Below are 14853 nucleotides of genomic sequence, written 5' to 3'. Positions count from 1 at the left end.
AAATGCAGAAGCTGCAACTCAGAAGTTCAGGACTTTGTCCTAGGTCACTCCATTGTCAGTGGTAAAGACAGGATCAAAACCTAGGCAGTTTATCCCCACTGAATTTTCCAGCTTCTGGAAGTTACCTGCATTCTTTGGCTCACGGCTCCTTCCTCCATCTTCCAACCTCTCTTTGAGTCTGACCTTCCTGCCTCCCTCTTATAAGGATTCTTGTAACTGCATCAGACCCACCTAGATAATCTAGGATCATCTCTGCCTTTCAGATCCTTAACTCAATCATACCTGCAAAGTCCCTTTTGCCAAGTAAGGTCACATATTCCAGGTTCCAGGTTTTAGGTCATGCATGTATTAGAGAGACCACTATTCTACCAGACCAGTTGCGTGCTCACAGTATCCTGAGACACTTTCTTTGGGGTTATTTACTACGCAGCAGTGGATAACTTGAACAGAGTCATCAGTTCCATCTCAGCTCCTCCTGGCTGATGCAAACTTCTATGATAAATCTACACCACTGAAATTCTTGTCATGCAGAGGGTGCCCGAGGTGCCAGACTCAAGGCAACCTGATGGGTCAGGGCAACCATGAACTCCTTTTGGAGAACACTTACTGGCTGTCTCTCTCTCTCCATACCTCCATCTTCAAAATTAGAAAAAGACCAGGGTGAACTCCCAAATAAGTACGTTTTCCAAAATTACTGTTACTTTAGCTTTGCCAAGAGACACACCACAAAGTTGGCATCACATTGGATGTTAATTTTGTGGATTGGTGGTTGGTTATATAGTGTCTTTTACACATGCCATGACTTTTCTGATTCTTGTGTTACAGTCTAGCTTCTTATCCCCTTGCTCAAAAATCTTTTCCATTGTTTTGCAAAATGCTCATCAGCAAAGTGCTAGGGATTCTGCTGAACTCCTCTGCCCCTCGTCAATGAGGGAAACTATAAGCAAGATTTAAGATCTTTGGCTCCTGTCCTCTTACAGACACCTGCCCTGTCAAGTACATACACTTCCTTTCTGTTCTGCTTTCATGCTATTGTTTTAACAACTTTATAAAATTTCCTGGGTGGTTTCTGAGTCCTGCAAATGAACCTATTTCTAGAGTTTCCTTGAAACATAAGGATTCAAAGCTGGATGTGATGAAGGAAGACTCCATACATCTTGGTGACTGACTGGGTAGGAGAAAAGGAGAGAAAGGCACAGGGAAAAACAAATCCAAGAATGCTCAAAGCTCTGAAACCTAAAAGACTAGGATATGAACAGAAAGAAGTCAAGAGAGGAAGCTCTGAATGGCTGATAGTTTAGCTTCAGACATGTTGACTTGGTGACAATGGTAAGATACTGGAATGGAACTAGTAAGGCTGGGTATAAAAGATTTTGCATGTCCAGTGGTGAGAATAGGAGTGAGATGTGTGATTTTTATTTTAACGCTCAAACATTTTCCTCCAGTGGAAATATGTGACAAACCCATTCAAAGTCTTGGCTTAGAAAAAGTTTTGGAGGTCAAATTGAAGGTATATAAATGGACATCCTCTGTAGTGTAAATTCGTCACTCGCCCATTCATTCATCTGGACACTTGCATTTCTTCATTTATTAATTGAGCTTCTACTTCATGCCAGACGGCCTATAGCAGGTACTGTGCATATCAGTGATACATAAGTAAAATCTTATGAACGAATCTTATGCTCAAAGTTGAGAACCAAGAGAGGAAGAGAAAAAACTTCCTTGTCACTGTGTCAAGGAGAAGGCAATGATAAGTCATTTCGGTAAATATTTGTTGAATGAGTGAGGCAAAGGAGCATGTGAGACTTTTCCAGATGTACCAGATTGTACCAGGGAACTGAGAAAAGTGAGGTTTCCACAAAGGTCAAAAATGTAAAGGCTAAGTTCAGAAGAAAGTTAAGGGTGAAATATTGCAAATGTATTTTCTGAGGATTTGTTTGCTTTAGCAAGGTAGCAAAAAAATTGGAAATATTTTGGGGTTCTCATAAAATTTGAAATACAGTACTCATTGCTCTTAACCACCTTAGACATCTCTCTCTCCATCCTTTCTCATCCTCCCTCCCTCTTTTCCTTCCCTTCCCTTTCCTCCCTCCCTTCCTTCCTTCCTTCCTTCTTCCTCCCTCAGGCCAACCAGCAAGGCTAGTGACACACTCACATAGCTAGTAAGTTAGAAGAAGTTGCTAAGTTAGAACCAGGGAAGAAAATATGCGGGACAACAATAATTGTCTAGAAAATACACAAAAATGTCTCCCTTAAAAAAAAAAACAAAAAAAAAACAAAACCAAATAGTTGGATCCTTTATTTAAAAAAAAAAAACTCACTCAGAACCAACTGATCCAACAGCGAAGAGTGGTATTCCTCAATGAGAAGGCAGGATCCTGGAGTCCAGAGCCCACCCTCTTGGCTTCCCTCTCACCCGTGCAGTGGCCCAAAAGACAACCCCATGGACACCACTCAAAGCTGAATAAGGCTCTGAGGAGGCCCAGTTTGGAAATATTTGTTCTAGAAGAAAGAATGAGACATCACATGCATGGGCATTTTTTATGTAAGGGAGATCATTAAACCCTTGACTTGCTGACTATCGGTTCTTTGAAATGGAGAGAGATGAGTTATCAAATGTCACACCCTGCCCCAACTGCCTTGAGATTGCAGAACGATGGGAATTGTCTTGTGGAAAATCCCAGCAGGCAGCCAACTGAGACACAGGGCTCTGACAGTGCCAACAGAGTGAAGACATTTGCTATTCATCTCACAGGGAAAAACAGAGCGTGCAGAATTCAGGGAGGGTTGAAAACAGGTTCCCTGTCACGATGACGTTAACTGTATGCAGGGTTTCCTTTACAAATCTAGGAAGCTTGTGTATTAGCGGTCACACGGTGAAGATGTGTGAGAGCCCTAAGTCCCCAGTAATGAATAGATGAGTTCGAAGGTAGGTAAGAGTCAGTACATGAAAGGATTTGAAAGGAAAGAAAGGTTTTATTGTACTCAGATCAACGGTAAACACACGATTTGACTATTCTTCACCTGCACGAACAAGTGCTTTCTTGTTCAGCACACAGGGAACACTGAGAGTCACATCTTGCATGACTGGCACCCACGACCTTGTGGGCAAAGGCCAACTCACCTGCCATGCTGCTGATGTTCACCAGCCTCCCCTTGGATTTCCTAAGAAGAGGCAGAAATGCCTTTGTGACTTCCACGGCTCCGAAGAAGTTCACGGCCATGCATCGTTTGTATTCAGTCATGGGAATGAGCTCCCCGTCAGTTGGGAGGCCAAGGATCCCAGCATTGTTGACCACAGCCCACAGTCCTGAGGACAGAAGGGAACAACTCTGAGGTCAGGCAAGATGGGAGAGTGGGAAGATTTTTAACCCTTCAAGCTCTGAAGTCAAAAGGGCCCCTTTGAGATTTAGGGTGTAGGCAGATCACTTCAACTCTCAAACCTTAGTCTCCTTGATTACTTGTGAAATATTAAGCAATGGTTTTTTTGGAGGTATATTCTTTTGCCTCAAAGCCCTTTCCTACATCCGGGCAGCTAGATATTTGTTATACCTTGGAGGGGTGACATAGCAAGGAGGAGATTTAATCAAAGTCTACCTCATGTTTCTCCCTCAGAGGAGTGTGTGAGGGCTTCCCTGGTGGCGCAGTGGTTGAGAATCCGCCTGCCGATGCAGGAGACACGGGTTTGTGCCCTGGTCCGGGAGGATCCCACATGCCGCGGAGCAACTAAGCCCGTGAGCCACGGCCGCTAGGCCTGCGCGTCCGGAGCCTGCGCTCCGCAACAGGAGAGGCCACAACAGTGAGAGGCCCGCATACCGCAAAAAAAAAAAAAAAAAAAAAAAAAAAAAAAAAAAAAAAGGAGTGTGTGGAGACAGAATGATCTCTTTAGGACATGCAGATGTAAGACGATGTAGGTCAAAGGTCAGTATGTCAGTGATCAGAAAAGATGTCTGACTTCGAAGCTAACAAGACCTGCCTGGAATCTGACCAGAAGTGTTACTGTCTCCAAAGAGAGGATAGTCACCACCAAAAGGCAAAAGGACAGAAAAACAGGCATTCACAGATATTGCTGATAAATGTGAAGGGGTGAAATCTATGACCATTTTAGACCAATGAGACCCAAAAAGTCTCAGTATCTATCCTAGAGGAGTAACTCACATATATTCAAAGACAAAGGATGTTCTTTACAGGACTGTATATAATAGCAAAAGAAGGAATTAACCTTAACATCCATGAATTGGAGAAAGGTTGCATAAATTATGGTACCTATGATGGAATATGACACAGTGATTTTAAAAGATAGGGTAGAACTATATAAACTGGAATAGATACTGCTCCAAGATACTTTGTTAAGTGAAATAAGATGTTATAATACAGCAATTATTATGCAGAATCCAATTTATGACCCAAAACAGGGGTGGAGGAAACTAATTGTCTATCTACCCATGCATGCAAATATAAAAGGAAGGATTTGGAAGGAATGCCCTAAAACAGGGGCCAGCAAACATTTTATATAGAAGGGTGGATAGTAAATATTTTAGCACTGCACGTCCTACTCACTCAACTCTGCCGTTACAGACAATCTGTAAATGAATGGGAGTGGCTGTGTTCCAATAAAACATTATGGACATTGACATTCTTATTCCATATAATTTTCATGTGTCAAAAAAATCTTCTGATTTCTTTTAACCATTTAAAAATGTAAAAACCATCCTGAGCTCACAGGCTACACAAAAACAGGTGGCAGATCTATAGAATATTCTTTAAATGACAAAGTTAAAGAGATAGAGAACAGGTTAAGGATGAGAATAGGGCTCTAAAAAGGTAGCATGAGAAAGCCTGGCGGTGATGGAACAGTCCTGTATCTTGAGTGAGGTGATTTTTGCGCAAAGCTACACGTTATAGAATTGCACACACACATACACACCTGCATGTATAGCTGGTGAAATCTGAATAAACTCTGGGGATTATACCAATGCCAATTTCCTGGTTTTGATATTGTACTACAGTTATGCAAGATGTTAATACTGGGGGAGGCTTGCATCTACTGTTATTTCAAAATAACACGTTAAAAAAAACCCAAACAGGCAGGGCCACAGCTTGCTAACTCCTGCCATAGAACTGTAAGCTGGCCAATAAGCCCATTATACCTGTAGGACTTAATAATAGTTTTCAAATAATATTAATTAATAATTAACAATATGTTCATAATAATTTTAAAATATGTGTGTAGGAACACAGCACAGTTGCTGGCCCTCTTGCAGGAGCTGAGGTTTTCTGGTTTATCCACGTGGCCCAGAGGGTTCTTTAGCAAACATGCTTCTTAGTGATTTTTAATGAACCTATTTTACTGCTCCACTTTCGTTTTGACTTGAGAGGCTAAAATTGAGAGAGACCTCAAGGAGAGCAGGTAATTCTGTATTGGTATCATATTGGTGTATTGGTAATTCTGCCTCAGAGGAGGATTGCTCTCCAGAAGGCTGGCCCCAAAATAGCATGGGCTCATATCTTGGAAAGTGTACTCGCTGGACCCCTTCATCCCAGGACACTGGGATGGTATTAGCGTATCAAGAACCAGTACTTTGGGACTTCCATGCGGGTCCAGTGATTAAGACTCCGCAATCCCCACGCCAGGGGCACGGGTTCAACCCCTGGTTGGGGAACTAAGATCCTGCATGCTTCACAGCGTGGCCTAAAAAAAAAAAAAAAGAACCACTACTTTATCATTCATTATGGTTAATACTGTCCCTCTGGGCCTCACCAGATGGGTCTGTATTGAATATCTCCTAACAAGATACCATCAAGTCAATAATGAGAGGGATAGTAAAAGGCAAAGCCAGGAAAACTACCTTTCTAGAAAACAACCACACACTGCTAAACTTGCTGAAAATTAATTTCTAATTACCAACCATCTATTCTTCTCTCCTCCTCTCATTTCTCAGATGTATATTGAGCACTTACTATATGCCAGGGGCTGTGCTTAATGTTGAATGAATGGAAAATAGGAGTTCTTACTGACTGCTTGCCTCATGTCAGGGACTCTTGTAAGTGCTCCGTATATAATAACGACTCCTTCAACTACCAAATGAAGCAGATAATATTACACTCTTTTTGCTGGGAAGGTCAGCTGTAAAGAGGTTGTAAGCAGGAAGTGCTTGAGGCCTCCACGGAAAACCCCCCAGCGAAGGCAAGACAGGAGAAAGCAGAGCTAAGAAACAGAGGCTGGGTGCTGATGACGTTGCTTAAGTGCCTGGATCCAGACATGCCTGAAATCAATGGGCCTTTTTAGTTATATAAGCAAAATACATTCCCTTTATGCTTTAGCAATTTTGAATTGGGTTGTGTCACTTGCGTCTGAAAGACTCCTGTTGGAGACATGGTTCTGGTTCTCAAAGAACCTTGTGGTGAGGAGTGAGAGATGGACGGATTTGTATAATTGGTAATAGCAGTGTGTGCAGCGGGTATCAGGTGAAGGTCCAGAACAGGAAGTGAATGATGTTACCTGGATTACCAGGAGGGTCAGGCAAGAGATGTTTGAGCTAGATCTCCTTTGAGAGTAGAGTCTGCAGCTGGACAAAAGCAAAAGTCTAGAGGAATGGAGTGAGGCAAGAGGGAAATTTGGGTAAGAGGAAGCTGGACGTGCAAAGATGTAAACTAGTACGTTCTCTTCTGGAAACCATTCCAGAATTTACTGAGTGGACCAGCAGGTATTGCAGATTAAGGGTTTGGCAAGGGCCATTTTCCCTCAGGGCCTTCGAATCCTTCTTACGGTGTTTGGTGGTGGATGGAGAACCACAGAACCATTCGATGAGGCAAAGCATAGGCCTTGCTCATGGGAGGAATGCAAGACATGGAGGCGCTGATTATCAAAATGTTTTCAGGGAATGGGTGACACTATGAGATATGCACATTGTAAAGACCACTCTCCATTTGGAAAGCCATGGGGAAGGAAATCCTGGTTGCAAGGAGGCCATTGTGGGAGCTCAGGCGGGAGATGAGGGCCCTAGTTAAGCCACAGCTGCCTGGGGATGATAGGAAGGGGCGGGATGATAAAGATGTAGGACGTAGAATCGACAGGACTCCGGACCAATAGGATGCAGAAATCGAGGGTAAGCGGCAGGTCTAAGTGACCCCCCCCAGGTTGCTGACTTGAGTGACAGGTTAGGAGACAGTGCTGGCGTTTGAGCCAGTGTCTGATTCGTCGGATGCAGGAGGGTAAACTGATTTGCAGACCGGCAGCAGAGAAAAAGATAATGAGGTCCGTTTTTGACAAATTGAGGTGGAATGTCTGCTAACCAATTTTATATGCGTATAGGTCCTGATGTTTAGAAGAGAGCTAGGTTGGTAACACACATTCAGAAGTTACCGTATTAAATCGCAGTGTTTCTCAACTCTGGCAGAATATTAGCATCACCTGGGGAGCTTTCAAATATATTGATACCTGGGACCCCCAAATGGGATCTTCTTTACAGCGGACATTCGCAGCAAAAGGAGAGCAACAGTACTGGCCTCATTGTGGTAGTATTAGCTGAGTTATTGTCTGTAGATACTGATTTAATCTGTTGGGGGAAGGTCCCAGGTTGGGTGGGTATCACGGGTGTGTGACCTGTGTTTCAGAAAGGTCTCATGTTTGGTTTCATTTTCTGTTGGCACCACCTAAACATCTTAAACATTTTGTAAACAAGGAGTGCCACATAATTTGCATTTTGCCCTGGGACCCCCCAAGTTACATAGCCCATCCTGGGCCCAAGCATAGGTATTTTAAAACACTTCCCAGGTGAGAATTCCTGGTATAGGGAGAGAACAGTAGAGCCCAGGAAACATGGAGTGGGAAGTTTGAGGATGGAGCCCTCAGTAACATTCACATTTAGGGGAATGGGGGGAGGGGCGGAGGAAGAGGTTCATACAGGAGTAGCAGAAAGAATGATCAGAGAACTAGGAGGGCAAGAGGGGGCTGGAGACCCCAAAGCCCAAGCAGGGGAGGATACTCAACACACTGAAACACTGAGGCAGAGACATTAAGAGCTTGGTGTTTAGGATAATACTGATTCACTTGGGCAGACCACTTAGGGAGGCATGGTGAGAAGTGAAAACAGGGCGGCAGGGTTCCAAAGAGCTTGGCTGTAAAGGAAGAGGAAGAGAAAGGCAGTGGCTAAGGGAAGGCAGTGCTTTTCTGAAGTCTAATACAAGTTAATATCGGTGAGAGGAAAGAAATGAGACGGGGCAGTCATTAATGGGAGAGGGACCAAGCAGATGCTGGAGGGGACGGGACGGAGAATTCTGTACGTTCTGAGGACGGGCCACACCTGACTCATTCCTAATGTCCTCATGTCTGCAAAAGGTGCCAGCGTGTGGCAGGTGCTCAGCACAGGGCTCTCCAGGTGCCAGAACGGACTAGGGGACCATGGTAATTAGAGGCTGGAACCAGTGTCGGGCCTTTGCAAGGAGGGTGGAGGGCACTCGAGGGCGCAGGTGGCTGAAGGCAGTACCTCCGTTCTGCACCTTTTCCTTCACTTGGCTGTGGGCATCTTTTATCTGTTGCGGGTTGGTGATGTCCAGCTGGAGGACGGAGAGACGCTTGGAGCAGGTTCTTCGTAATTCCTCTGCTCCTGATCCCCTTTCATCCAGAACTCCAGCAAATACTGTGAAGCCCAACTCGTCCAGATACTTGGACAAAGCATGGCCAATGCCAGAATCGCCACCTGCAAGGGGTCAAGGCAAAACAAAGTGGGCTCAAACCACAGTGGCAGGAAAAATCATTGAAGAAAAAAATCACTGCATGTTATTCATGATGGTCCGTGTCCTCTGGAGAGAGTAGGTCTTGAGGAAGTTTGATTTTATTTTATTTTATTATTATTATTATTTTTTTTTTGCTAAGTGAGAAAATGGGCAGAGAAGCCACAGGAGACCAATTTCTCTGTATGAAAAAGAAAGGGAGGTGAGGTAGAATTTGAGGTGGGGGCATAAGTGGGAGGAGAAATGCTGATGAGGGGGAGGGGTCCAGGAGTGGCTGGTGGCCAAAGAACATAGGAGGGAAAACGAAGACATCTAATGGAAGCTTTTTTATTAATCTCTGCATGTAGTATTTTATGTAATAACCTCCATCACTGCATAAAATCTTCAGTAAAACATTCATTACAAACTAATACTTTGGAGTTGGTTTCTTCATTTTAAAGATGTAGCCAAGTGTCGTGTCCTGCTTCATAGTGGACGCAGGACAATAGCAGAGGCTGCCCACAGGGGCCAGTTCCTTCTGGATTATGAAAGATGAAGGCTCATAGCCACCTGCCCTTCTCACCTCTTCAGAACTTTTTCCCTAGCCATGGCCTTCTCCCAAACCACTGAATAGACATCAATCCTAGGAAGACACCTGCAACAGAAACCAGATAGAAATCCCTAAGTGCACTGCTTTGTGAAACCAGAAGATAAGATCATATGTAAAATACATGTCAAGCCTACCAGAATTTGAGATGGGAGTTAACCCACCCACTCCGGGGGATATTACCGACCCTAGAGAAATTGTTTCACACCCACAAGTACAAACGTAGATACCTGAAATTCTGAACATGAAGACAACATGGACATAAAATCACCCTTTGAGCCATACCAGAATAACCGTGTAACAATTAATATGTTTCTACAGCTCTAAAGACAAGGGATCATCTTCACATTGGCTGCGTCAGGCAGTCTTTCCTGTAAACCTTGAGGGAATCTGTCTTGTCAGCAGTTGGGGGCTACAGTCAGGCATCCCCCCAAGAATCAGAAAATTCAGGAAATCAGCATATGCTGACAGTCAACTCAAAGGTCAGTATGTCAGTGATCAGAAAATATGTCTGACTTCGAAGCTAACAAGACCTGCCTGGAATCTGACCAGAAGTGTTACTGTCTCCAAAGAGAGGATAAATCACCACCAAAAGGCAAAAGGACAGAGAAACAGGCATTCACAGATATTGCTGATAAATGTGAAGGGGTGAAATCTATGACCATTTTAGATACTGAGACCCAAAAAGTCTCAGTATCTATCCTAGAGGAGTAACTCACATATATTCAGAGACAAAGGATGTTCTTTACAGGACTGTATATAATAGCAAAAGAAGGAATTAACCTTAACATCCATGAATTGGAGAAAGGTTGCATAAATTATGGTACCTATGATGGAATATGACACAGTGATTTTAAAAGATAGGGTAGAAATATATAAACTGAACTAGATACTGCTCCAAGATGCATTGTTAAGTGAACTAAGATGTTATAATACAGCAATTATTATGCAGAATCCAATTTATGACCCAAAACAGGGGTGGAGGAAACTAATTCTCTATCTACCCATGCATGCAAATATAAAAGGAAGGGTTTGGAAGGGAGGACACCAAGGTGGTAATAGTAGTTGCCTCTAGGAGGAGAGGCAGGATGGACAGAGCTTTGTTTTACAATGTTTTCCATTTTTGCTGCAAGAGAGTACTGAGTTTTCTTGTGTAATTTCTCTTCTTTTAAAGGTCATGCCAATTAGAATGAAGATGGGCCCTATAAGTACAGGAAAAGGTATCACCAAGAGGCCACTGTAGGTGGCGTCTCCAAACACTGCCTGAGAGAGTGCAGCCTTAGGAAGAGTTGAGGGCACTTCTGCCCCACTAACACAAGGGCAGACCTAAGCATCTGGGCCACGTGACAGATCTCTGCTGTGCTGTAAATTAGCACATTAGAATTCTGGTTTTAAAATATAATACTACATACGTGTAACAATTTTGCGAGCCCTGCAAATGTAGCTTTGCCCTGTAGAAATGGACCTGCAGTTGGAGAAATCCAGCTTCAGGGTCTGCATGGAAAGATTGTGAAGGAGTGCGTGTCTTGCATCAAAGCTTCTTATTTATGATATGTACGTAGAATAGAGCACATGTTGTTTGAATCTTTGTTATTTTTAGTACCATTTCTCTAATAAAGCTAAGTATTTTAGAGGAAAAAAAAAAAATCGATCTGAGGCCAGATCTTTGACAGTGGCAAGTTCACCAGGTGGTGGGTGCAATGCATGTGGCCTTTCCCTGGAAACCACCAAATGTCACTGGTGGTCAAATCTGTCTTGTAAAATTATTCTCCCCATGTCTCCAGTAGAGATTATCATTCCCATTTTACAGATGGGGAAAGTGAAGATGAGAGAGGCCAAGGTCACAGAGATAGAAGGGATGGACCTGAATCGCAGTGCATGACTCTTCCTCATCCTGGACCACCTTCTCCTTTGTCTGTGAAAGCAGAGAAGGAAGGTCTGGGGAAGCCAGCCTCTGAATGAGCCCCTTGTGGCCCAGCAAGGAAGGATATGAATTAACCTGGAAATAACTAACTCAGAACCAGACTGGAGTGACGCGTGAACCTGGAGTCAGGTGATACACACTCTGCTGGGTGAGAGCAGGTGTTCACACAAGGCCCCTCCCATTTGCAACACACCACACCCTGTGCTTCTACCTCCTGGGTGGTGTGGCTGGGCATATTGGGGCCATGGGTTTTAAAGCTCCCAGTTCCCCTGAAAGGTTTGTGTCATATCAGGATGCCAGCATGTTGCCTCTGTGCAGAGAGAATCATCCTGTAGTGCAGAGGTGCACGCTGTGGCCTTCAGCTCCACGCAGCAAATAAACTCAGCCAGGGTGCCTATCAAGGAAGGTGGGAAAGGGTCATCTATCAGTGGCTGAGTGGATAAACAAAACGTGGTCTATCCATACAATGGAATATTATTGAGCAATAGAAGGGATCTTGAAAACATTACGCTAAGTTAAAGAAGGAAGAGACACTTTGATCCTGACCCCATTTTCCCTGAGTAGAGAATGATCCAAAGACAGTTTCGAAGGTAATGCCTTAGGCCAGCTTAGGCAGCTTCGTGAATCCAGGGTCTAACTCTCTTCGGAAAGTTCCTAGGAAGAGCCTGGCCTACGGGAGATGCTAGCCACAAAATGAGAGATGGCATATTGAACTTTACCGAGCCCTGGGGTCCTGGAAAACAGCAAACGTTAAAAAACACTTCCACTCTGTGTTCTGGGAAATAGTTTCCTGCAAAGGAGTCACCTTCTCCGTGTGAATTAGAGAGGATTCAGGGATGCCCTCCTTGTTTACCAATGACAAGGCCAGACCGAGGCCCTCCAAATTCCAACCCTTTGCTTCATAAATGCCAAGCTAAACTGTTTGTCCCCAGTGAGTCACTGGAACAAAATGCTTGTTAACCAAACTTCGGTATAGATTCTTTCCTTCCCCCAGGTCCTGGCCCACCGTCAGCCCGAGGCAGCAGACAGCCCCTCCTGAGAACAGGCTGGCCTCAGGGAAGATGGTTCCTCCTCTGCCGTCTGATCACTCCTGGCCTGTCCCCATTCCCCTCACCTGGTTCTTTGCAGACTCGTTCACCCGCCCCATGAGAGCAAAACTCTTTTTTGTCTAACCCTTGAGATACTTGCAGACCTGCAGTCAAAGTGTTCACTTCACGGCAACAGTCCTGCCCCTGGCCCCATAATAATCCTTTAGAATAAAGTCTTTCCATACAAAATCTGGATTTGTTTTTTTTATTTGACAGTGAATTAAGAAAGCCAAAGTTCATGGGAGGCCATCTGTTTGTCCTTACCAGTGAAAAAAGGTAGCATAGAGGCCTGGTTTTGAGCCTGGCCCCACCATCCCTAGCTGTGCAACCCTGGTCAGGTTATTTAACTAACCTCTCTGTGCCTCAGCTTCCTCATCTGTAAAATAGGCTTGATAATGGTGCCCACACCAGTTGATTTTTGTGATGTGCTTAACAGTGCCTGTAATTACTATAATAGCTCTTTTTTTAAAAAAAAATAATACTAGGCACATGACATCCTTCTTGACTTACAGGCTTTTACATTCGTGATATTGGTAGATGGGGAGTTTGCCTCGACTGACAGTCGGCTAAACATCTTGGTTAAGACTCAGACGGCTTGATTCTGCCTCTCCCATGTCTGAGCCTTGGGAAATGTTACCTATAGTCGTGTGGACCCTCCACTTCCTCATCGGGAAAGTGGGGTTATACCAGTACCTCCCTCCTAGGCTGAGCTCGGAAGTCAACAAGACAGAGGATGTTCTGCACAAGGCCCAGCCTGTCACATGTGACTTGTCATCAGTAGCGCGGCTCTAACCCAGACATCATTTCTGATCTCCTGTTGGAGATCAGCCTATGCTAGCCCTGGGGTCTTAGGGCTGTGCAGGGTTAAGAGGGCCTTGGGAAAGTATGTGGCTGGAGAGCCAATCCCTGTCTAGATAGAGTAGCCCTTGTGCACTCCAGAGACCCAAAGATAAGGTGGGGGCCTTTGTGAAAAGGCAAAGTGTTTCATAAGTGACCCAGTAGTAACCTCTGAAAAGTATCACACCTAGTAGGACTCTAATGCCAGCCTCACACATATTAACTCCAACCACCCTGGGAGATAAGTCATTTTACTATCATCGCTTTACAGAGGAGGACACTGAAACACAGAAGGGTTAAGTCATTCAGCTGCACATGGCAGAGGTAGGTTGAAACCCAGGCAGGGCTTGTCATATAAACATCTCGAGTGTAAAATATTCAAAGCTTCCAGAGCACAGGGCTTAGCATAGAGTAGGTGATCAAAAAAAAAACCATGAGTTGGCTAAATGAGCATTTAAGAGGGCGTTGGCCTTGGGACTTCCCTGGTGGTCCAGTGGGTAAGACTCTGTGCTCCCAATGTAGGGGACCTGGGTTCGATCCCTGGTCGGGGAACTAGATCCCACACACATGCCACAACTAAGAGTCCACATGCTGCAGCTAAGAAGCCTGTGTGCCACAACTAGAGATCCCGCATGCCACAACAAAGATCCTTTGTGCTGCAACTAAGACCTGGTGCAGCCAAAATAAATAAATAAATAAATGTTAAAAAAAAAAAAAAAAAAAAAAGCATTGGCCTTAAAAATGCAGAGAGAGAGAGAGAGTCCTATGGCACTAGGGTTCCTGACTCAAAATAAGTCCCAGCAAACATATTGAGTTGGATGTCTACCCCAAGAGAGGGTGGGGAAAATGCTGGGGGTGGTTTTAAGCTATGCCCTTTGAGATCATTCTATCTCTAGTGGCCTGGAAATCCATGAGCTTGGAGAAAGCAACGAGTACTAGAGTCCCATTTTTGCAAAATAGGAGTGAATGTGAAATAGTGACTTATTCTAAAATATTAATAAAGTCAATTTGTGTGAAAAACGGAAACGTGAATCACTTTAATTCAGAAGAATTAAGAATTGTATAGTTTCAGAACCGGTGGGCTAATTGTAAGTGGATTTACGCTATTACCACATGGGGGCGCCGGATTAGCTGTTGAACAGAAACGCATCCCATCATTTGTTGGGTCAAGTCTTAAATTAGGCAAGTTGTGAATAATTCAAGTTCCGAAGTTCTTCAGGGCTAGGTCCCTAGAATGAAACACACCCACCCTGTAAAGACAGACTGCATGTGCTCTTGGACACAAGCTGGTCCCTTGGAAGCTGCATTCAGAAAGAGAGATGAAGGGGGAAGAATTTGCAAGCCTGTAAACAATTTCTAGACATTAGTAAAACATCACATAAGTAATAAAACTTTAAGAACAAAAAGATAAACAAAAGAAGAAGAAACTATCCATAACCTCACCAATCTAACATAACTTTCATAACTTTCGTACTTTTTCTTCTAGTCTTTTTAACCTATACACTGTTTTTGTTTTGTTTTGTTTTGTTTGCGGTACGTGAGCCTCTCACTCTCCCGTTGCAGAGCACAGGCTCCGGACGCTCAGGCTCAGCGGCCACGGCTCACAGGCCCAGCCGCTTCGTGGCATGTGGGATCTTCCCGAACCGGGGCACGAACCCGCGTTCTCTGCATCGGCAGGCGGA

The 14853-nt window shown here is 44.2% G+C and overlaps 1 protein-coding gene across 1 annotated transcript in view; it reads right to left on the bottom strand.

The window, feature by feature from the left end:
* The window catches only part of HSD17B2 (hydroxysteroid 17-beta dehydrogenase 2), a 62025-nt gene that overhangs the window by 16185 nt on the left and 30987 nt on the right, over positions 1 to 14853 (bottom strand). The window contains exons 2-3 of the mRNA XM_067019005.1: positions 8490 to 8702; positions 3125 to 3310 (exon numbers count right to left, since the gene is read on the bottom strand). Coding sequence (XP_066875106.1) covers positions 3125 to 3310; positions 8490 to 8702 — 399 coding nt within the window. The remainder of the gene's footprint in view (positions 1 to 3124; positions 3311 to 8489; positions 8703 to 14853) is intronic.

Source organism: Kogia breviceps, chromosome 18 (genome assembly GCF_026419965.1).
Source record: "Kogia breviceps isolate mKogBre1 chromosome 18, mKogBre1 haplotype 1, whole genome shotgun sequence".
NCBI lineage: Eukaryota > Metazoa > Chordata > Mammalia > Artiodactyla > Physeteridae > Kogia > Kogia breviceps.
The sequence above is the reverse complement of the archived record's forward strand: the minus strand, read 5'-3'. Positions and strand labels throughout refer to the sequence as shown.